The following is a 25,052-nucleotide window of genomic DNA, read 5'->3' on the forward strand; positions in this document are numbered from 1 at the left end:
CTAGTTACTCGTTGCAGGGCTGATCCCACTAGCCCTTCTAGTCTCGAGTGTCTCCCAAATCTGTCTGCCCAAGTTCTTAACTACCAGACACTTGGACTTTTCTCCTCCGGTTTGTCACCCCTGAAGGAGTGAAATCTGCCCCCAGTCACGAGTTCACTTGGGCACACACACTCCATACAGCTTGCACAACAAACTCTTGCTTGCAGTAAAAATAAACCAAAGTTTTGTTTGATAGAAAAATCATAAATTCAAAGATGGAATAGGGAGGAAAAACAAACACATGTTACACAGAAAATATATAGAAAGATGGAGTCTCGGTCTTTACACTTCTATGTTAGTTAAATTCCCTTTTCTCATACAAGTTACCTATTGCCTCTGAACAGTTTCCCAGCATATACCCTCTGTTCTACAGGGGATCCCATGTTTCCCAGATAGCACCCAGCTTAGAGGCTGGCCCTCAGTTTTTGGATAGCCTTCACTTCAAACCCTCATAGCACCCAGCTTAGAGGCTGGCCCTCAGTTTTTGGATAGCCTTCACTTCAAACCCTCTTCTCTTTTAACAGGGTGTGCCTTTTTTTTTTTTCCCCTTTCTGTCAGGCTCTGGTAATTCATGGATACACAGAGCAGGGGAAACTCCCTCCTTCCTTAGTTTTCTTTTCAGTTTAAATGTCTTTCCATTAACTTTAATGATCCACCATTGTATCTTCCTGGCTGGACAATGGGTGGGTATTTGAAGTTGGTTTCATGTAAACAACTGACCTGGAAGATGCCCTTCTCTGCCTGATTACTTCACCCTCTGTTCTGAGGTGATGCTGTAGTTGCACCACAGTTATTACAATTTTCTACACACACACACACACATTCATAACCATAATCTGTATACATATCACCTAATGACCGTCAAGGTCAGAACATTACAAGCTTTCATAAAAGACCTTACTTGGCATATACTTATACACAATAACACTGTATACAACCAGTTGATTCAGTTGCTTATTCTCTCGGGTTCAGACACACCTGTTCTCCCTGGGGTGTCTGTGCCCTGATTGTCACAGTTGTTGCCTTCTTTTTCTTCTCAGGTGTCTGTGGCAGCTTGCTTGTAGAGATCGATAGGATGACTGTAGGAGTGCTTGAGCAGGATAGCAGAGAGTGTGAGTGAAGGGTGGTCACTTAAGAGTTTTATACTCTTCTTTCTATTTTAATGGAATTATAGGAAAATACACCTCTTTCAGGTCTCTTTAGATTCAAGGTTGGCTGCCGTTATACTTTCATGGGCTCCATGCCTGGTTTTGGTCACACCTTCAGCTCCTGAGCACACAATCTGTTTAATGAATTTGCCGCATACTTCTAATTGCCTTTGTTCTCTTATCCTCAGATAATCTTTTAAAGTTAGTTTTATCTTTTTGTTGTTGTTATTAGTATTATTATTCAGTCCATTTCCTGAGGGCAGATCTACACTTAAAAGGTGGCAACGGCACAGCTGAACTAGAGTAATGTTTAAGTGAAGACACGCCTATGTCTATGGGAGAGCTCCTCCCGTTGGCGTAGTTACTCCACCTCCACAAGAGGCGCTAGCTGTGTTGACGGGCAAACCTCTCACACTGACATAGCGTTTTCTATACAAGGGGTTTGGTCAGTATAACTACTGGTGTGAACAATCCACACCCCTGAGTGATGTAGTTATACCAAACTAAGTCTGTAGGGTAGACATGGCCTCAGAGATCTCTTCAGTTTCATTAGGGTTCAGTAGGAAATGAAATTCTGTTTGTAAAAACTCCAGACGCTCTTAATATAAACATTTTCAGTTTTACAGTCTTTTTTAAAATTAAATAACTTTTAAAGAGGGTCTCTAGCTTAAATGGTCATTACAGAATTTATTGATTCATCATAATTTTTGGAGAGATGATTCTTCCTGACTTGGGGGAGGGGATTGCTTACATATTAAATAATTAATAAAGCTCCCATCAATATATATATATTCTATACTTAAAAGGCTTCTTAGATTAGAAATCAGTTTAGCAAGGTTATTAAATTTCAGGTTGGTACATAAAGCATTTTACCATAGCCATGATATTAACAAACCATATTAAATGTTTTTCATTCACTTAGAATACTTGCAGATACGCCATTTCAACATTTAAGAAATAAACAAAAATTTTCTGTAAGGCATTTTTCCTAGAATTTCCAGAATGAAGATTTTAGAGTGATTGTGAAAGAAACCCATTTCAATAAGGATATTTCCAGCATTCTTTTGTTTGGGTTTACTACAGTGTTTTTTTTCTTGGAAAGGGGAGCTTGCAGAGACCCGCTATACTCCTGGGTTTTATGTCTTTGATAAGGATCTTCAGTGTTCCTCTTCGAGTGGTGTCCCTGTGGGTGCTCCATTCTAGGTGTTGGTGCGTCACTGCGCCGGAGATTGGAGATTTCTCGCAGCAGTACGCGGTCGGGGGAAGGGCACCCACAGGAGTCGTCTCGTGCAACCGTTAGAACCTCCTATAGTGCGCACTCCCCCAACCATCCTCGGCTGCAGACAGATTTCCGCGGCAGTGCTCTCTTTGATACTTTCTATTAAAAAAAAAAAAGTTGCAAGTTACATAGGAACTTCTTTTTAGTCTATACTTAGTTACACTGTTTAGTTGGTCTTAGTCTATACATAATTACATAGTTTCATTAATTTCTCTTAGATGTTTTTCTTAAAAAAAAAAAAAAAAAGGAAAGGAAAGGAAAAGAGAAGAACGAAAAAGACTTTTTCTCTCCTTAACTCCCCTTTGGGAATAGTTTCTGTTTACCATTACCTTATCTCTAGAGAGGTGGGAGAGGCTTAACTGCAATCATGCCGGGCTCAACAGGATTTAAAAAGTGTGACTCCTGCCGTGAACCGATGATGGCCACACATCCTGCATTCGCTGTCTGGGAGAAACTCATATCTCCCAGAAATGCATACATTGCACCAACTTAACAACAAGGGCAAGACGTGACAGGGATCTCCGCTTGAAAGTGCTTGTCCTGGAGAAATCCTCCCAACCTCCGTGAGAGACATCCTCCGGGGAGTCTCATAAATCGAGATCCCTGAGCTCTGATAAGGCTCTGACTTCCAAACTGTCAGGAAGCGAGCCTTGACCTCTCCAGCAAGGGTCTCTCAGAAAAAGAGAGCTTCCCCAGCGAGGTCTTTACCCTCAGTGCTCCACTCATCCAGAGTTAGCACTTACGAGGCACTGGGCTCCTCCAGCACCATCCCTCAGTGGAGCCCTGCCCAACCTCAATGCGCGGCACAGGAGTTGAGACGTCAAGTCTCCTCCACAGCACACCCCGGTGCAGAGCACGGCACAGGCAGCGGCACCGCGGTCAATGCTGCCACCACCGGCACTGACCCAAGACTTGCTGCCGCCTAACAAGCCGAACCCAGTACGTGTTGGTGCTCCAACGGTCGACCACAACCCCAAGGCGGGACCAGCACAACTCCTGCATCCTGCTGACATAGCAGTTTCTTCAGCACCACAGTCACCGCTGCTCGGCACTGAACACTCCCCGAGCTACATAGCGCGGTACCATCCTTCATCTCCTGCACCACTCTCCATGCATAGTGGCAAGGAAGGAGATGTGCAGGACAATGGCGTCTCCTCTCAACGTTCATCCCCATCACACATGAGACCTACGTGGAATGCTGTGAAGCCTAAGCCTCATCCCTCCAAGCATTTACAGCCCTGGTATGCACAGCGCTGGCCTTACCCATTACCACCTTAGCCCATGCAGTGGCCACAATGGGGTCCTTGGCCTACATACCAGAGCCCCTATTCTGGTCCCCCTTCCCCAGCAACAAGAGGTTCCAGGGTACACCCATCATTACCACACAGAGAAACCTCTGACCCCCCTGAGACAGAGATAGAAGAGGAAGAGATACTATCTCAGGCAGACCTGGATGATTCACCACGTGCCCCACACTCATCTTCTGCACCAGATGAAGCAGTGACGCCGTCTACCCCTACGACACCAGATGACCTGAAACGGTTCCAAGAACTCTTCAAAAGAGTAGCAGACAGCCAAGAAATTGCCTTGCATGAGGTGCAGGAGAAACAACAGAAGTTGTTAAAAATCTTACAACCAGCATCATCGACCAGGATTGCCCTCCCCATGGATGAGGCTATAATGGAGCCTGCAGAGGTAATATGGCAAACAGCAGCATCGGCACCACCCACCAACAAAAGGGCTGACAGAAAATACTTCGTTCCAGCCAAAGGCATGGAATTTTTGTTTTCACACCCTCAAGCCTGTTCTCTGGTAGTAGAGGCTGCTAATCAGCGCAGTAAACAGCCTCATTTCTGCTCCTCACTGCAAGATAAAGAACACAAGAGACTGGACCTCTTTGGGTGAAAAGTTTACTTGTCAGCCACCCTTCTGCGTAGAGTTGCCAACTATTCTGCTCTACTAGCAAATTACAACTACTCTAACTACAGTAAAATACAAGAGCTTGTGGAGGATAAAGCATAAACATAGCATAAACGTCCTCAACTCAACACCATTATCGATGAGGGTCAGTTAATAGCCCGCACAGTGCTGCAAGCCTCAATGGATGTAGCGGACACAGCTGCCCGAACAACCGCAACAGCTGTCGTAATGAGAAGAACATCATGGTTGCAGGCTTTGGGAATTCCAAAAGAACTACAAATAAAAGTGGAGGACCACCCCTTCGATAGGGATAAACTATTCTTGTCTCAAACAGACAACATCCTCCATACCATGAAGGTCTCCCGAGCAATGCTGCATACACTAGACATACACCCACCGCCAGACAAACGCCCTTGCTTTACACCATACTAGAGGTCACGAGACGCCTTGTTTAACCGTCAACAAGCAAGATACTTCACTCAGAACAGACCCAAACAACGGGCCCAGAGACGACGAGCTCCACAGAACCAGGCCTCGTCCACCTGTCCATTTACATCTAAGCCACAATTTTGAAGTCATGGTCAAGAGTATGCACGACCTCCCCACACCTCTTGCGCCAATAGATACCCCATCCCACAATTTTGATCACCGTCTATGCCCAGTTTACCATGCCTGGGCTGCGATAACGACAGATCAATGGGTTTTGGAGATCATGCAGTCTGGCTACACCATTCCTTTCACAGCTATCCCCCCCCCCCACAGTCCCCCCTTCCCCGTCCCTCTTCAGGGACCCCTCTCACGAGCACCTTCTGCAGCAGGAGGTAGAGCACCTCCTACTGCTGGGTGCTGTAAAACCAGTACCACATCAATACCGAGGGAGGGGGTTTTTATTCCAAATATTTCCTGACAGAGAAGAAAGGAGGGGGATGGAGACCAATCTTAGATCTCCGAAAACTCAACAGGTTTGTATGCAACTGCAGGTTCAAAATGGTCACTGTGGCCCCAATAATCCCAGTGCTAGATGGGGGGACTGGTTTGCAGCCCTTGACCTCCAAGATGCATACTTCTATATTACAATACATCCTGCCCACAGACGGTTCCTGAGGTTCACAGTAGGACCCATCACTACCAATACAGGGTCCTTCCCTTCGGACTGTCCCCTGCTCCCCGCATGTTCTCAAAAACGCTCACGGTAGTAGCAGCACATTTACGATGCAAAGGAGTCATCATCTCCCCCTATTTGGACACTTGTCTTCTCAAGGGTACCAACCGACAAAAAACAGCAGGCATGCTGAAGACCACAATAGACCTGTTTCACCACCTAGGTCTACAGATAAATGAAAAGAAATCCATCCTGGAACCAATCGAGCAATTGGAGTTTATTGGAGCCGACGTAGACTCCATACAAGCCAAGGCAATATTGCCAAACCACAGATTCACTACATTGACCAATCTTATTTCCATGGTGACCGTCAGCCCACAAACTTCAGTGAGGACATGCCTCCAGATTCTGGGATGTATGGCAGCTACGACTTTCGTAGTAAAGTATGCCAGACTCCATATGCGCTCTGTGTAGCACTGGTTGAGCATGGTCTATGCACCCAGCAAACACTCAACAGACGTGTGACACTACCACCCAGGGTTATCCTCTCCCTACAATGGTGGACAAAGCCAGGGAATGTATGCTCTGGGATTCCCTTTCAACAAGACTACCCATCAGTGACTATTACAACAGATTCCTCCCTGATAGGTTGGGGCGCTCACTTGGGTCACCACAATGTACAAGGCAAGTGGTCTGCAACAGAAACCCGACTACATATCAATCTCCTGGAACTCCGTGCAGTACACAATGCATGCTGACGCTTCCTCCGTCTCATACGAGAAACCTCAATCTCTATTCTCACCGACAATGTAGCATGCGTGTTTTACATCAATCACTAAGGAGGAGCCAGGTCTCACTCGCTGTGCATAGAAGCCATGAATTTATGGAACTTCTGCATCCGCAACAATATAAACATCACAACATCATACCTACCAGGGTGCCAAAACATTACAGCCGACAACCTCAGCAGGCACTTCTCACAGGAACACGAGTGGGAAATCCACAACAGTGTTCTCAACACAATATTCCAAAAATGGGGTCACTCAGTAATTGACCTTTTCGCCTCAGTGACAAATCACAAATGTCCACTATTTTGCTCAAGGGCAGCCCTGGCACCTGGATTGTTAGGGGATGCCTTCCTCATCCCATGGAGTGCATCACTCATGTACGCCTTCCCGCTGATACCACTGATCCCATGGGTCATCCAGAAGATATGACTCGATAAAGCATACATCATTCTCATTGTCCCCACACAGCCCAGACAGACTTGGTTTGCGTACCTCTCACGTCTAGCAGTCTATGCCCCACAACCACTGCCTTTCCGGATGGATCTCCTTCCTGTCCCAGAACAAGAGCCTGATGCTCCATCCAGACCCAGCGAAACTTCATCTCAAAGCATGGCTCCTCTGTTCGGAGAAAGTAAAACAGGTATTACTAAATAGCTGTTCCCTCACCACTAGAAATACTTACCGCCATAAGTGGAAAGATTCTCCCTTTGGTGTCAGCAAAAACAGCTGAATGTGACCAAGGCGCCTCTCTCTATGATTCTAGACTGCCTACTAGAACTTAAGGAAACAGGGTTAGCCATAAGCTCTATTAAAGTACACCTCGCTGCCATTATGGCCCTCCACGAACAGATAGAAAGGGCTCCAATATTCGCTCACCCGATTAAATGGCGCTTTCTAGCAGGTATACAGAACATGTACCCAGAGGCACGCCAACCTGCACCACCATAGGATCTCAGTCTTTTGTGTTCAAATGTCTCACAAGACCACCCTTCAAACCTCTAGCAACCTGCTCACTCCTTCATATGTCAATGAAGGCTGCATTCCTAGTGGCAATCATGTCTGCCAGATGTGTCAGTGAAATAGGAGCATTTATGGCTGAACCACCGTACACTGTATTTACCAAAGACAAAATTGTTATGTCCTCTCCCAAAATTCTTCCCCAAAGTGGCTACAAATTTTCATATTAACCAAACCATAACTTTACCTGCCTTCTATCCCAAGCCACATAACAACTCTCGAGAAGCAACATTGCACATGCTAGATGTCAGACGGGCTGTAGCCTTCTACTTGGACAGAACTAAACCTTTCCGCAAGTCACCAAGACTATTCGTCTCTATAGCAGAGCGCTCTAAGGGCTCTACAGTATTCACTCTGAGACTTTCCAAATGGGTCTCTACCTGTATTCAAACTTGCTACCACCTGCATCACACCCGTGCCCACATACCCATGGGCATCAGTTCCCACTCAACGCAAGTCATGGTGACATCGATTGCATTCTTGAACAATGTCCCCTTAATAGATATTTGTAGAGCTGCAACCTGGATATCGGAGCACATTTTTGCAAAGCATTACGCTATCACCTAAGGCCTTGTCTCAGACTCTATCATTGGCCTTATAGTGCTCTCATCAACAGAGGGACTGTCGGGAGAGCGTGTGCTACAGGAGGTGCCAACGGCCGCACGAGACGACTCCTGTGCGTGCCCTTCCCCCGACCAAGTACTGCTGCGAGAAATCTCCGGCGCAGGGACACACCGATACCTAGAGTGGAGCACCCACAGGAACACACATCTCGAAGAACCATCGTTACTGTACAAGGTGAGTAACTTCTTCTTTCTTCTTTTTGAAGTCCTTTTGACCAAATTGTGTTTAACAGTTGCAATTTTTACAATTAAAACTCCAGTTAAATATTCTATACAAAGTATGAATCACAACAACCAAGTTTGCATCCATTTTCCAAAACATAGCATAAAAGGAATTGGCATAGAAGGTAAAGTTAAAAATGCAGCATTTCCAAGTTTTTGTAAACACTCTTAGGCGTCCTAAGTATCTCCCTTGATACTTGGGGACTTGTCCCTGAGGTGACAGGAAGCAGAAGCCTCCTGGAATTCCTTTGATTAGCTAGAAAACCTCCTAACATAAATAACTAAAAACGTGTTTGTCATACTCACCAAGCACCCTGGCTATAAGCTGCTTGTAACTATATGTTACTATTCAGTAAAGGTACAAGCAAGTTTGTTATGACCTAATGTTTTAAGAATAAGTTATAATAATTTTATTAATATCAGTAGTGAGGTCTGTTCACCGCAAGTCTCAAACTACCAAAATATGCTGCCACAGATATAGGGTCTTTCTGTTAGAGCAAAGGTGACCTTGGGCTGAGGGGTTCTGGATCTGCAAGACACTTCTAAGTCCAGATTACAGGTTGGATAGATATGTTTACATAACAGAAGCATTTGGAATAAGTTAGACTCCCAGAAAGTGCTTAGAAATCTGCTCTGAAAAGAAATTAAGTGTATGGATTTCTTACTGAATAATTTCACTAGTGTTTCCTTGTGGTACCGGCAGCAGCTTAATACTGTAATGTGTGAAGGACTTTTCTGCCATGTGTGGTTTGGTTCTTTTGACTTGAAGAAATTTCTTGGATACTGATTCAGTATTATAAGTCTAAAAAAGATTTTTTTTTTTCAATCACATCAAGTCATGCTTTAATAGGTTGCTTGTACCAGATGCCTGGACAGTTGCCTAGACAAGATCATAGTTGAAATAGCTGCAAGGACTTTTCTGGGAAATAGCATAGAGCTCTTAAGGCCTGGGAGGGGAGTTTGAATTCCTGTCCGGGCGTCCTGAAAGATATTTCTCTTGCACATGTTCCTGGATTGTTTATCTGATTGAAAGTTAGCTAATTCCCTAGTGTCTGGTATTGGAAAAGCCTTAACAGGAAACCCAGATCCTTAATTGAAGCTTCCTCTATTATTCAACATTAGTAACTACTGAAAATTAAAGTTATGCAAGGTTTTGTATTTGCTGCAGAAGCCGTGAAGCACAGATAATTCTCCACAGACAAATGCTTGTCATATGTACTTTGCCTGTTCGAGGGAAGGGGTTTAATTCCTGGAATTTCACAGAACTTTCCTTGGTAGTTTGATACAGTATATCCTGTTTATAGATGGTAAAAAGCAGCTGCAGGGACAAATAAAAATGTGGTTTGTTCAACTAGAAAACGTGCCAGTGATTAGTGATGTCTTGTTTCTGGCTTGTCTAAGATATTTTTCTTTCCAAAAATTTGGAGTAACAAAAGTGGACAAGGTGAATAAGGTACTATGTCTGAAAATGTGTGCATTTATTCATTAATTACTTTAGGCATGAGAGATTGTTTTCCATACAGTTTTGACTCTGGTTTCACATTTTAACTGTTTTTATTCATGTATGAGTAGTTTGAGGTGGAAATAAAAAAACATAATAGAAACTGATTTAACAGAGTATCAGAATCGGCAAAAAGTAATCCATTCAAGTCACTTGTTTATCTCATAAACCAGTTTTTGCATGCATGTGAATTGGAGCTGATAGATCAGAATGTTTAAACTGTTCTTTTGTCCTAGTTTCATTCTTATTTCTCAATTTTTATCAGCTACTCATTTTTCTGTAACTCATGTCAGCACTTCATTAGTCTTGATATGTTGAATTAGTGTTTTGTACCTGCAGTGAACAGCATTTATTTAGTAACCCCCTAAATAAAATAGAAAGACTCTGAGATTGCCACTATTACAGAGGTGGGCAAACTACGGCCCATGGGCCACATCCGGCCCGCAGGACCCTCCTGTCCGGCCCCTGAGCTCCTGGCCCAGGAGGCTAGCCCCCGGCCCCTCCCCTCCTGTTCCCCCTCCCCCGCAGCCTCAGCACACTGTGCCACGTTCTGGGCAGCTGGGCAGCGCAGGTGCAGAGCTGCGGCCCGACCTGGTGCTCTGGGTGGCGCGGCTGTAGCACTGCCAGCCACCGGTGCTCCAGGCAGCGCGGTTAGGGGGCAGGGGGAAGGTTGGATAGAGGGCAGGGGAGTTCGGGGGTGTGAATAGGGGTTGGGGGGGGTCAGAGGGCAGGGAACGGGGGGGGTTGGATGGGGCGGGGTCCCGGGGGGCAGTCAGGAATGAGGAGGGGGTTGGATGGGGCAGCAGGGGGCAGTCAGGGGTGGCGGTCCGGGGGTGGTCAGGAGACAGGGAGCAGGGGTTAGTGGATGGGGCAGGAGTCGTGGGGAGGCCATCAGGAGACAGGAAACAGTGGGGTTTGGGTAGGGCAGGAGTCCTGGGGGAGCCGTCAGGGGTAAGAATCAGGGGGTCGGATAGGAGGCAGGGGCCGGAGCACACCTGGCTGTTTGGGGAGACACAGCCTCCCCTAACCGGCCCTCCATACCATTTTGGAAACCAAGTGTGGCCCTCAGGCCAAAAAGTTTGCTCACCCCTGTACTATTAGGTGTATATAATAGGTGTGTTGTATGTTGTCTTCCAAACTTGTTAAAAGCTAAGCCAGTTAGAAACGCACCATTTTAATTTGCTGTATGATTAGTGTTATTTGTATTACAAAAACACCCAGAGGTGCCTGTTAGGATTGGGACTCTGTCAGGGGCACCAGAATGGGGGGGTCAGGGAGCCACGGCCCCCGCACTTTTAAAAGTGGGAGGGCTATGCACTTTTTACCAGCCATGAGGGCGAGTGAGGGGTGAGGAAGGGGCGGAGAAGAGTGAGCGGGGACGGGGCCTTGGGGGTGAGGGGCAGCATGAGGGCAGGGGCTTGAGGAGAAGGAGCAGTGCAGAGGCGGGGCCTAGGGGCTGGCAGCAAGGGCAGGTCACCAGTGGGGCTCCCCCCACTTCCCCCCACTTTTAGGAAGCTTCCGCTGATACTGGGCTCTATTGTGCTGGACACTGTAACATACATGGTAGGAGACACTCCATGGCCTGAAAAGTTTACAGTGTAAATTAAGATGCAACAAGTGGGTGTAACAAATAAATGGAGGGAATGGGTGAAGGAGGATAAAAGGTAACTGATAAGAACACATAGTTACAGAGGCTATGTCTTCACTGCAAAAAAAAAAAAAAAAAAGGAGGGGGCGTTTACAGCAGTATATTTAACATATTAGCTGTAAAATCTTAGTGGAGACATGGCACCTGTAGATATTACTGCAAAGTCAATACTGTACCTCCACCTGTGGCTGATCTTGCCTAGTATACTTCATGGTAAAAATACAGTGCTTTGTCGCCTCTATCCTTTACTGCAGGATAGCTAATGCATGTTAGTTATCCCACAGCTAATGCATGTTACTTTTGCATAGTTAAATGGGGTTGACTTATTCTGAGATGTGAGCTTTATTAATTACAGGAAGTAAACACACAAAAATAGACTACCATAATCACTATTCACCACCTGCCTAACCACTATCTGTAAAGTAGCAATCCTTTATGTGCATGTAAAATTGAAATTTCAGTAGTAAACTTCAGTTTTCAAGGATTGTAAATTGAGCTGTTTTTAAAGAATGCATTGAATGAAATTCAGTCCAATAGCATATTTTTAAAGAACATGCCAGATTTAAAATAATTGAACCAAAGCATTTTAATGCATTTGGGAGAATTTAGCTTTAAATATATCTTTGATTTCATATCTATATCTCTGTGTGTATGCATGAGTGTACTAATTCATTCCCAGACATTGCAAACCATTCCTTTTAATTGTATGGTATCTGAATAATCTGATCTTTATATTTTACAGATGAAAGTTCAAAAGCTGACAAGCCCAAAGTAGATGAAGAGGGTGATGAAAATCAAGACGATAAAGATTATCATCGGAGTGACCCACAGATTGCTATTTGCCTTGATTGTTTACGGAACAATGGGCAGTCAGGGGATAACATAGTAAAAGTGAGTTGTTGGAAAGAATCTGTGCTGCTTATTATTTCCTGACAATTTAAGATAAACTTCTGTGGGAGAGAGTTTTGCAGTGTTCATGACCTATAACCATCTCCATTGTCGCCATAACAAAATCCTCTCTTGGTTGGAGCATTATAAAGAATCTTGCAATTTTCACAATTCGCTGCCTATAAAATTACTCATTTGTGATTAACCTTTTCAGTAATCTATAGGACTAGCACATGTTGTGGTAAAACAGGATGAGAACTGGAATACCAAATAGAAATGTACACCGTGGTATTACAATATTTTAGATCTTCTTCTGTTGTGGTTTGTCCACTTAACATGAACAGGCTCAAATATTTTCCCATCACTTTCACAAAAAAAGTATTTAGTATTTTTAACCCAAGGATTGCTCGAGTACTGAGGAACTGAGAGCCAAATCTTCTGAGCTATAAACCTGGTGTTGACACTAACTTGTTCTGTGACCTTGGGCAAGTCACTTTCCCTATTTGAAAAATGGAGATGATGAGGCTTGCTTACCAGTCTTCCAGCACTTAGGGGTATTTTCTTTCTCTCATGTCTGAACTCTTTCTAGGGGGAGTAAGCTATGTAGGAATCCTTGCCGATTTTACTGTCAAATTGTCAAACTGCTGCAGAGAGAAAATCATAAAATGGTAGATACAAAGTACTCACCTAGTCAAATACTACAGAATGTTTTACTGTGTAGGTGTGTATTTTAAACAATCATGCTCAATATTTGAAACTCTTACTCAGTAGAAAAGTCTTTGTTCTGACCTAGGATCATCAGAACTGTGTGTGTGTCCATGTCCCTCCCTCAGCTTGATAACTCACATGTTGCAAGAAATGTCTCTTTCTCCCAAGATAGGTCTCTGTGTTTTGCAGGTTGGATGAAAAGCGTTAACCACATAAGCGCTAGGGTCTGCAATAACAGATCACATCTCAACATTGGGGCCTTAGAGAGTTTTCACTGGATTACTTGAAAAAGGTTTTAGTCTTTTACTCTTATAAGCCAAAGAGGTTTCAAGAAGTGTTCCATCTGTTCAGCTATCATGTGACTGTGTCCCTTTCCTGTTAGCCTATGTCCCTTTTATATTTTCCTCATTTCTGTATTTTTTTAAAAACTGTACAAAATACTGATACATTGGAAGAACTTGCTTCGTCAATGTTGTTGATTCCCTTAAAAGAAAGTTAAAAGCAATGCAATAGAGGACCAGCAGGGGGCTGGACAAAAATGTCTTCCTGAAGCCTGAGATGTAAGGGGTTAGCAAAGTAAACTGCCTCCATCAACTTTCTGAACCTACTAATTCCTCTTGTAAAGCAGAGCACAGGGTTTCAGAAGATGGAGTCTCCAAGGGAAAAAAAAATCAGAACACCTACTCCAGAGGTAGAAATCAAGGAGAAAATGCTGGAAAAATCCTGGCAGATGGTGAAACCCAAGAAAAGGAGACTAGGAAAAGAAAAGACAAATCCTCTCGATAACGTAATGTCAGTGGCAGAAGTGAACCTGAACAGGAGTACTCAGATATCTGAGGAATCAGCTAAAGATTAATCATAGAATATCAGGGTTGGAAGGGACCCCAGAAGGTCATCTAGTCCAACCCCCTGCTCCAAGCAGGACCAATTCCCAGTTAAATCATTATACAGAAGGGACTTCCTGAAGTCATCAAGAATGAACAATTGTGAAATAACTGTATTAATGTTAGAAGGGAAATAGTATGGTGTTTGCTTTAAGTGAGATGAGCATAATATTGTGATAGCTGCATTTTAGAAAATAAAGGTTCAATAGGGAATGGGTAGGGGTATCCTAGGGATGGAGGAGATTGACAATAGAGAGGTAATGGGGAGGAGCCCTTAGGATCAAATGTAATTCAAGTTAGCAGGTGATAATCAATCCCTGAGGGTGAGGGTCAAGGTCCCATAGGTGGAGAATGTACCATCTTTGAATTACAAGAGAAGCAGTCCAAGTATTCATGGGGAGAGTACAGAGGTTTAGGGTTCAGCAAAACACTTGTTTGGGGAGTGATTTATATGCTATGGTGGTATTTTGGTTTTGGATTGAAACTATGGGAAAGGCAGGAGTGGGGAGGCAGAGGGGAAGTGTTATAGGAAATAGCTAGGGAAGTTTAGAAATAGAAATCAAGCCATATTTAGGCAAACTATCATGAATGCAACACAATTAGAAACCAGAGACATCGGACACACAAGGATTCATGCCATCAAACAGCTAAAAAAATCACAATAATTTCAAGTTTTTCAGTAAGCTTAAATAGTTATTCTCAATGGCTCTTCCTTTTAAATAACAACTTTGAATGTCAAAGGGCTAAATAATTGCATTAAAAGGGAAAAAGTTCTGGCCAAATTTAAAAAACATGCTCTTAGATTATTGTACTTCAAGAAACTCATTCTCAGGAGGGGCAACTTTATGGGCATGAAAGGTAATTGGTTTAGGCAGATCTTTACTTTGGCTGAAGCAAAAAATAGATGTGCATGTATTTGCTGAACATGTATGTTTTAACATTAAAGACCAGTTTAGCTTGTTGAAGGGCACCATGGCTGGGTTATTAATAAGAGTTGGCTCAGTGCCTCCCAGTGAAAAGCAAATCTTTTTTTTAAGATTTTTAAAATTCTGAAGGACTTTAGGATGGAGAAATTATACCTGGAGGAGACTTCTGTTTCACACTGATTCTTTAGGGGGACAGATCTGACAAAAAAGTCAAGAGGGGTGGGAAAACAGGTGTAGCATTGATTTCTCTGTGCTAATAACGCAATCTCAGATTGTAGGAGAGAACTGCACCCGTGGGAAAGAGACTATACATTTTATTCACACCCATACTAGGCTAGATGTATTGTTTCTGTCTAAATCCTTAATGACGCAGACAGGACCTGAACAAATTGGCACCATTGCAGGGTCAGATCATGCACCGCTGAAAGTAGTATTTGATAGGTGGGATAGGTCCTAAAGATGACTTTTTTGGGGAAAATGAACTGCTTGCTTCTCCAAGACAAAGATCGGGTTTCAGCAGTTAAAGAGGATATTGTTAAATACTTTCAGATTAATGATATACAATGATCTGATATTTATATTATACAATATAAAAAGAGGTCTTATCTGGGAGATAGGTAAAACTGTATTTAGGGGCCATTTGAATAAGCAGAACTCTCAATTGAAGAAAGAAAGAGCTCAAGAAAAAAACAGAACTAGAATGGGAGATTAAAAGATTACAAGAAAGTCATACAAATAGGTTCAAAAGAAGAACATCAACGATTAACTAATATAAGGGGAAACTGAATATGTTGATGACAGATGCCACTGAAAAATCCTGTAGGTATCCAAAGCAGATGTCTTATGGAAAAGGAAATAAAAATGATAATCTTTTGACTCAAAAGCTTAAAGGGATTCAACAGCAACGTGTTATTCCAGTAAGTAAAAACAATCAGCAAAAGATAATTAAACACCCTAATGAAATATCTGCTATTTTTGCTGCTTATTATAAAAACCTCAGTATGTCAGATTATCCAAGCTCTGAAGCTATTCAGAAATATCTGTAAATAGCAGGCTTGCCAAAGATAAAATTGATTAAGCAACTTAAGTTAAAGAAATAACAGAAGAAGAAATGTTAGAGGCAATAGCAAGCATCAACAGCGATAAAACTCCAGGACCTGATGGTGTTCCAACTGAATTTTACAAGATATTTAAGGAGGTATTTGTGGGTCCCTTAAGAGGTATCTTTTGCCCTTTTCTGTTAAAGGAAGAACTTCCACAACCTATGAAAGAAGCTACTGTTATTCTCCCTAAAGTAGGAAAAGATCTTACTTTATGCACTGTTGAATCATAACATAAATATTTTAGCAAAAATACTAGCTAGCCAATTGCAAAACTCCATGCTCTCAGCTTATATAAATCCAGATCAAACTTGATTAATTAGAGACAAATGTCAGACAATATTCAGAAAGTACTTGGAATCATCCAAAATGCTGAATCGAGTAAAGATTTATTTCTTTTGTTATTCCTTCTTGTAGAGAAACCCTTTGGTAGAATAGAGTGGAACTTTCTATTTCAAGTCCTGCCCCTTATGGACGCTGACCCCCAGTTCCTTAAATAGATAATTGCTTTTTACACCAGTCCAAAAGCAGCTGTGCAAGTTACTGGGGTTAAATCAACACTGTTTGAATTACACAGAGGGACTAGGCAAGGATGTCCATTGTCCATTACTTTTTCACTGGCATGGAGCCTTTTGCACAAAGAACAATGAATCTATCACAGGAATAAAACTTGCAGGAACTTCATAGAATCATAGAATATCAGGGTTGGAAGGGAAGTCAGGAGGTCATCTAGTCCAACCCCCTGCTCAAAGCAGGACCTAATCCCCAACTAAATCATCCCAGCCAGGGCTTTGTCGAGCCTGACCTTAAAAACCTCTAAGGAAGGAGATTCCACCACCTCCCTAGGTAACCCATTCCAGTGCTTCACCACCCTCCTAGTGAAAAAGTTTTTCTAATATCCAACCTAAACCTCCCCCCACTGCAACTTGAGACCATTACTCCTTGTTCTATCATCTGGTACCACTGAGAACAGTCTAGATCCATCCTCTTTGGAACCCCCTTTCAGGTAGTTGAAAGCAGCTATCAAATCCCCCCTCATTCTTCTCTTCTGCAGACTAAATAATCCCAGTTCCCTCAGCCTATCCTCATAAGTAATGTGCTCCAGCCCCCTAATCATTTTTGTTGCCCTCCGCTGGACTCTTTCAAATTTTTTCACATCCTTCTTTTAGAGTGGGGCCCAAAACTGGACACAGTACTCCAGATGAGGCCTCACCAATCCCGAATAGAGGGGAATGATCACATTCTTCGATCTGCTGGCAGTGCTCCTACTTACACAGCCCAAAATGCCATTAGCCTTCTTGGTAACAAGGGCACACTGTTGACTCATATCCAGCTTCTCATCCACTGTAACCCCTAGGTCCTTTTCCGCAGAACTGCTGCCTAGCCACTCAGTCCCTAGTCTGTAGCAGTGCATGGGATTCTTCCTTCCTAGGTTCAGGACTCTGCACTTGTCCTTGTTGAACCTCATCAGATTTCTTTTGGCCCAATCCTCTAATTTGTCTAGGTCCCTCTGTATCCTATCCCTAACCTCCAATGTATCTACCACTCTTCCCAGTTTAGTGTCATCTGCAAACTTGCTGAGGGTGCAATCCACGCCATCCTCCAGATCATTAATGAAAATATTGAACAAAAAAATTATCAGAATGTATCTTTAAATACAAGTACTGTCATATTATTTTTAACTAAGCCAAATATTTCCCTAAAATAAATTTCTAAAGAAATCCATGACTTTGGGAAAGTGACATAATTTACTTTAAATCCAATCTGAAATGCTAGCTATAAATTTGCCAGATTCTGAAAAGTCTGCTCCAGAAAATTTGAAGGTACAAATGGGCAACAAATTCTACAAGATACCTGGGAATTTAAATCTCAGACAACCTAGAAGAGCTCTATGATTTAAATGTCAAACAACTATTTCAGCAAATGAAAAAAGATGCGGAGGACTGGAGCGAGTATGCAATTTGGTTAGGAAGAAGAGTCCATTCAAAATAAACGTTTTGCCAAGAATATCTTTCTTGTTTCAAAATCTTTCTGTGATTATCTCAGATAAAATCCTTGCAGGAATACAAAGGTTGTTGTTAGAATTTATATGGAACAAGAAAAGACCTAAAGTGAGTGTAGATACTTTATACAGACCCATTGAATAGGATGGGCTAGCTGTTCCAAATATCTATGGTATTTTCAAACTAGCCAGTGCAAAGCAGTAGCAGATTGGGGGTGCTCTAACTCAGCCAAACACCGGGTCTTTACTGCCCAAGAAAATTGTGGCAGTGTAAATGTCACCAGCCTACCTTGGATTAATAAAAAAATCAAGCCTTCCAGAAAGTTATACACATCCTTCATGAATTAATAATAAAACTAAATAATAATATAGGATCCTGACGCAGGGAACAAAGGTAAGCAGCAGGATACGGACCCTGGACTTCAGGAAAGCAGACTTCGACTCCCTCAGGGAACGGATGGCCAGGATCCCCTGGGGGACTAACTTGAAGGGGAAAGGAGTCCAGGAGAGCTGGCTGTATTTCAAGGAATCCCTGTTGAGGTTACAGGGACAAACCATCCCGATGAGTCGAAAGAATAGTAAATATGGCAGGCGACCAACTTGGCTTAATGGTGAAATCCTAGCGGATCTTAAACATAAAAAAGAAGCTTACAAGAAGTGGAAGGTTGGACATATGACCAGGGAAGAGTATAAAAATATTGCTCGGGCATGTAGGAATGTTATCAGGAGGGCCAAATCGCACCTGGAGCTGCAGCTAGCCAGAGATGTCAAGAGTAACAAGAAGGGTTTCTTCAGGTATGTTGGCAACAAGAAGAAAGCCAAGGAATGTGTGGGCCCCTTACTGAATGAGGGAGGCAACCTAGTGACAGAGGATGTGGAAAAAGCTAATGTACTCAATGCTTTTTTTGCCTCTGTTTTCACTAACAAGGTCAGCTCCCAGACTGCTGCGCTGGGCATCACAAAATGCGGAAGAGATGGCCAGCCCTCTGTGGAGATAGAGGCGGTTAGGGACTATTTAGAAAAGCTGGACGTGCACAAGTCCATGGGGCCGGACGAGTTGCATCCGAGAGTGCTGAAGGAATTGGCGGCTGTGATTGCAGAGCCACTGGCCATTATCTTTGAAAACTCGTGGCGAACCGGGGAAGTCCCGGATGACTGGAAAAAGGCTAATGTAGTGCCAATCTTTAAAAAAGGGAAGAAGGAAGATCCTGAGAACTACAGGCCAGTCAGCCTCACCTCAGTCCCTGGAAAAATCATGGAGCAGGTCCTCAAAGAATCAATCCTGAAGCACTTGCATGAGAGGAAAGTGATCAGGAACAGCCAGCATGGATTCACCAAGGGAAGGTCATGCCTGACTAATCTAATCGCCTTTTATGATGAGATTACTGGTTCTGTGGATGAAGGGAAAGCAGTGGATGTATTGTTTCTTGACTTTAGCAAAGCTTTTGACACGGTCTCCCATAGTATTCTTGTCAGCAAGTTAAGGAAGTATGGGCTGGATGAATGCACTATAAGGTGGGTAGAAAGCTTGCTAAATTGTCGGGCTCAACGGGTAGTGATCAATGGCTCCATGTCTAGTTGGCAGCCGGTATCAAGTGGAGTGCCCCAGGGGTCGGTCCTGGGGCCGGTTTTATTCAATATCTTCATAAATGATCTGGAGGATGGTGTGGATTGCACTCTCAGCAAATTTGCGGATGATACTAAACTGGGAGGAGTGGTAGATACGCTGGAGGGGAGGGATAGGATACAGAAGGACCTAGACAAATTGGAGGATTGGGCCAAAAGGAATCTGATGAGGTTCAATAAGGATAAGTGCAGGGTCCTGCACTTAGGACGGAAGAACCCAATGCACAGCTACAGACTAGGGACCGAATGGCTAGGCAGCAGTTCTGCAGAAAAGGACCTAGGGGTGACAGTGGACGAGAAGCTGGATATGAGTCAGCAGTGTGCCCTTGTTGCCAAGAAGGCCAATGGCATTTTGGGATGTATAAGTAGGGGCATAGCGAGCAGATCGAGGGACGTGATCGTTCCCCTCTATTCGACATTGGTGAGGCCTCATCTGGAGTACTGTGTCCAGTTTTGGGCCCCACACTTCAAGAAGGATGTGGATAAATTGGAGAGAGTCCAGCGAAGGGCAACAAAAATGATTAGGGGACTGGAACACATGAGTTATGAGGAGAGGCTGAGGGAGCTGGGATTGTTTAGCCTGCAGAAGAGAAGAATGAGGGGGGATTTGATAGCTGCTTTCAACTACCTGAAAGGGGGTTCCAAAGAGGATGGCTCTAGACTGTTCTCAATGGTAGCAGATGACAGAACGAGGAGTAATGGTCTCAAGTTGCAGTGGGGGAGGTTTAGATTGGATATTAGGAAAAACTTTTTCACTAAGAGGGTGGTGAAACACTGGAATGCGTTACCTAGGGAGGTGGTAGAATCTCCTTCCTTAGAGGTTTTTAAGGTCAGGCTTGACAAAGCCCTGGCTGGGATGATTACCTGGGAATTGGTCCTGCTTTGAGCAGGGGGTTGGACTAGATGACCTTCTGGGGTCCCTTCCAACCCTGATATTCTATGATTCTATGATTCTATGATTCTATGATAGGCACTACAGTAAAATTAGTTAACAGTAAACATGCCCACTCTAATAAACATTCTTGTAGCAAAAGTTGCATACATGCTCTTTAAGTGAGGGTGCTTTGTTTCAAAATATCTAACACCCCGACTCTGATATGTTCCTTTAGGGTTTAATGAAGAAATTCATCCGCTGTTCTACACGAGTGACTGTGGGAACCATCAAAAAGTTTCTCAGTTTAAAATTAAAGCTTCCGAGTTCTTATGAGGTAAGTTCCCCTGCCCCCAACTGCAAAATATAAATTTAAGCTTCAGCTAAACAAAGGCCTTTTAAAATAACTCAATCAGTGGGTACAAGGCAGTATTCAGTCTCTGGTACAAGGTTTTCTAAACCTGGAAATGAGCCATGCCCACTAAAGGGCACTTAAAAAATGGAGCACCCAACTGCACTTGCTACCCAGGCACCTTCATATAAATACTGCTTGTTGCTCAGCTTTGGAGTGACCATCATTTTGTTTTATCAGTAAGGTTAAGATTCTGTCACAGGTATTTTTAGTAAAAGTCAGGGACAGGTTGCGGGCTTCCGTGAACTTTTGTTTGTTGCCTGCGACCTGTCCCTGACTTTTACTAAAAATACTCTGGGGAGGGAGGGACAGCTGCTCCAGCCCTTCCACTGCTCTTGCGGCAGGGACTGACCCAACCCCAGCCAGCTTCTTCGGTGGCCCCGGGGCTAGCCGCTAGTCAGCTGTTCCGGGGGGTCACTGCTCCAGCCCCCATGCTGCTCCTGCAACAGGGGCTGACCCAACCCCGGCCAGCTGCTTTGGCAGCCCAGGGCTGACAGCAGCTCCAGCCCTGCCCCAGAAGAAGTCGTAGAGGTCCTGGAAAGTCACAGTATCCATAACAGAATCTGTGTAATACTTACGTATTAGTTATCTTTTCAGTTTTTTGATATACAGGTCTGTTTTCTCTTCTTGCCTCCTTTTATATAGTTAATAACAAAAGTGAGCCCTATAGCTATAACTGCTGAGAAAGGAGGAGTGGTGACTAGACACCACCTAACCAAAACATTCTGCAGTTTCATTAGTGATTCTTCATTTTTACTGTGTAATGTGAAAAGCAGCCCAGTTCTGATAGACTAGCCTATGTCTAAGAACTTATATGGCCTCCATTACCATAGTATCTGAACACCTCATGATCTTTAATATATTTGCCCTCACCATACCTGTGTGAGGTGGGGAAGTAATATTCAACTAGTCAGTGGAGCAGCTCCTCTGCTAAGCAGCAATAGGAAAATTTCTAAAAAGTCTCAGTGGAGATAAGACCTGAGTGACGATAAACAGGGGACCCCACAATGCCATTTTTGTAGAAATGCTTCTCACAGACTTATCTCACTTCATCACATTGCTTCCTTCTCCTGCCCTAAGTCCTCAATTAATGAAGAATGGTATTTGCATTTTTGGGTTATTCTTATGTTTTTTAATACGCAGGAAAGTGTGATAGTCATGTGTGTATCCTTAGGACTGAAAGAGTATTGCAATGTTCAGAGCATCTTCCAAGGCACACTGTAAAGCTTTTCTCTTTACTCAGATAACTGTATAGGATTAATAAAATCAATATTTTAGGGGGAATTCATCTGCATTGACATTTATCAACATGTTATTTAAGTCAATGTATGGTTCATGCACTAAGAGTCTCTGGTGGGATTATTAAATACCTAAGAGATTCACTTATGATTTCATTTAAAGTAACAATTTTATATCTGTTGGACTATGTCATCATTTTTTTTTAAAGCTGGATGTACTATGCAATGGTGAAATTATGGGGAAGGATCATACTATGGAATTCATCTATATGACAAGATGGAGACTAAGAGGCGAAAATGTGAGTACTTTTATGATTTTTACATGTATTTGTGTGTGCCTGTGTAGAGAGAGATTTCTTTATAGAGTTTGTATGTCTTCATGGCTTGGTCCAAAAGGTGTTCTGTGATCTTTACAAAATTTGTATTTAAAAATTAATCTCACATACTCTTCAGATTATTTATATTAAAAAATTCTAAGATTAGTTATTGAAACACTACAACAGGCATACTATATAGAGTTTGACATTCAGAATTAGCAGGAATACAAAGTTTGAATATACGTTCTAATTTTGAATTCTTAGGTGAAATATCTGAAATCACAAACACTTAGTCATCCTGGGAATTTCAGCTGAAATAGTATGATCCCTTAACTTGCAAAAGTCTAAGAGTTTGTGTCCAATCATTCTGTATTCAGAATGCTCTATTTATAATACGATGGGACATTGAGAAATCATTCGAGCCATCTAATTATTTTGACATTGCTTAATTCTGTATTCATGTCATGTACACTAAACATATAATAATGCCCACAACAGATAGGACAGCTAATTTTTTACCCCCACATATATAGTTTAGAAAAGCAATAGCTATCTTGCTGAAGGACATTTCTTAGGGATCAATAATCAAATTAAGTTAGTAACCCTTAGGTTTGTTTTGGACCATTAACTACTCCCATTTGATCACTAATTGTCAGAAATCATCTCATTGTCTGTTGTATTTATTTTATCTTTCTTTTATATATTCATTCATGTTATATGTGGTTATATATTTTGCTATTACCTTGCAAGGCTTTGGATTGTGTGCAAAGTGGTTGCATTTCAGTGCAAGGGGAAGCTGCACATGGGTTCAATTAAATTAAGTACTGGTGTAGTTTTACATACTGAGCTGTAGTAAATTCCAGAGCACCCCCATCACTCTGTTTTTCTGATTTACGAGTACTCACTGTGGCATGGGCAGAGGAGATGGGATTAAGCACAATGATGATCAAACAACTTGCAAACTTCTTTAACAGTTTTACCTTTAAACCTAGAAAGACCTTTAAAAAAATTAATTTCTGCATAGCAAATATTGACTGGGTTTGAGGACAGAATATTGCACAGAGATTAAAATAGCTATCAAGAATGCAATATTGCACCATCAAAGAGTGTTTTAATCTAAGAGTAGTATTGCCCTTGAATCCAGTTGATATTTGTTTTACTAACCTTCTGAATTTTGGTAACATTGCTTTGTGCTCTAAGGAAATATTGAGGAGAAATGAGGCAATAACAATAATAGAATGCATTCAAGATGGCTGAACTACTGCCTCCTGTCAACACATGGATCCTTGACAGTTGTATTGGTTTGGAGGCAATATTTGGACAAATGCTCATATTTGCATCAGCTTAAATTTTTCAAAAAAATTAAAAGAAAAACTTTTTCTTGGATATATATGATGTTACTGAAAACTCAGTGAAATTTTATGGATCATTTATAGTCCCACAGAATCTCCAGGTGATGCATTCACCTTTTCCATTGGAGAATTATAAATTATTCTTAATAGCCAATGATTGCAAACCAAAACCAACAGAAAAAAATATAAAATGTATAATACTATCATCTTTGAAGTAGCTCAAGTCTCTTCAGGTTGCTATTCCTGCCTGGGTGAAATATTTCAGAAATTATGTTGGTAACAAACTCTCCAGTTATTAATCTGTTTGGAAACTTCTTTTTTTTGGGGGGGGGGGGGGGGGAATTATCAAGAAGGTTATAGTAAGGCAGCTCCAGTGATGTATGCTCTTCTGTGGTTGTCTAGCCCCTGGTCAAGTTGGTTTTAGGCCAAAGTGTGGTACAGAAGCTATACTGGTTCTTAGCTGATAATCTTTCTTTGATGGATGAAGCTCAGTTAAATCCATTATCTGTGTCTATGACACTGTTCACTGTGACCTTTTGTTGACACACCTCTGGACACCAGGAGAGCTAGATATAGTCTAAGAAACAATGATAATATATTCCTTGGAAAATGCTTTTCTATTTTAAAAATAATTAATTTTAATTCTCTAATTTGAAACAAAAAAAAATTAAACGATTGATGATAAATGTATGTGTCCAGTTGTGGATGCCTCTTATCTGATCAGAAAATCATCTCCTCCGCAGTTTCGGTGTCAGAACTGCTCATCTTCGCAAGTCTGCTCACAGGATGGCACTTTTTATCAGGTAAGAGGCACTCACGACTGTACATATTACAGATCCTGTCAACATTTTAATTGTAACTCGTCATTGTGGAGGTTTTATAACTCTATGTTCCTCTGAGCTAAAACTTGACATATAAGGTCTAAGTCGTCTATTTATTCATTCCATAAAGCTTGTATTGAATTAATGAAGTACACTCAGGAGTTTTAAGGCTTACGATTTTTTAAATAAAGGCTTTTTATCTTCGTGCTTCAGTGCATACAATGATCGCCAGCAGGGTGCTAAAAGACGGCTCCACTCTTCCCTTTCTCCCCTTGTCCTCCCTTATGATAGTACTGCATGGTTAGGGACTGCATGGTACTGCATGGTTAGGGACATAATGGAAGTTTATACCTCTCTAAAGTATCCAAAATTGGCAAGTAAAGAAATGTTAGATTTTTCTAATGTTGTGTTCCTTTTTACTGCTTTAAAATTTGGAAATGGGCTGACATCCCAGCTTCATATCCCTCTAATGGAGCAAACCAAAACTCTAGATCTAAACACTCCAAAACATTGGAATCAAAATCTGATCAAAACTTTCTCAAATTTTCATATTGTTCACAATGGGTGTTCTAATTTAGCCTATTTTAAAGAAGATTTCAAGCTGTAAATTTGGATCTGAA

General features: G+C 42.3%; 1 protein-coding gene across 7 annotated transcripts in view; it reads left to right on the plus strand.

Annotated features, from left to right (window-relative positions):
• The window catches only part of PCGF5 (polycomb group ring finger 5), a 149,284-nt gene that overhangs the window by 28,029 nt on the left and 96,203 nt on the right, over nucleotides 1–25,052 (plus strand). For 5 of the 7 annotated variants that reach the window (XR_012160028.1, XM_073353828.1, XM_073353829.1 and 2 more), the window contains exons 6-9: nucleotides 12,030–12,178; nucleotides 20,531–20,629; nucleotides 22,152–22,241; nucleotides 24,355–24,414. Coding sequence is in view for 6 of the 7 variants with exons in the window: in XM_073353828.1 (XP_073209929.1) it covers nucleotides 12,030–12,178; nucleotides 20,531–20,629; nucleotides 22,152–22,241; nucleotides 24,355–24,414 (398 nt within the window). In the remaining variant the exon portion in view is untranslated. The remainder of the gene's footprint in view (nucleotides 1–12,029; nucleotides 12,179–20,530; nucleotides 20,630–22,151; nucleotides 22,242–24,354; nucleotides 24,415–25,052) is intronic. The other 2 variants (XM_073353832.1, XM_073353833.1) reach the window with 1 other exon arrangement.

The sequence above is a fragment of the Lepidochelys kempii genome, chromosome 7 (assembly GCF_965140265.1).
Source record: "Lepidochelys kempii isolate rLepKem1 chromosome 7, rLepKem1.hap2, whole genome shotgun sequence".
In the NCBI taxonomy this organism is placed as follows: Eukaryota; Metazoa; Chordata; order Testudines; family Cheloniidae; genus Lepidochelys; species Lepidochelys kempii.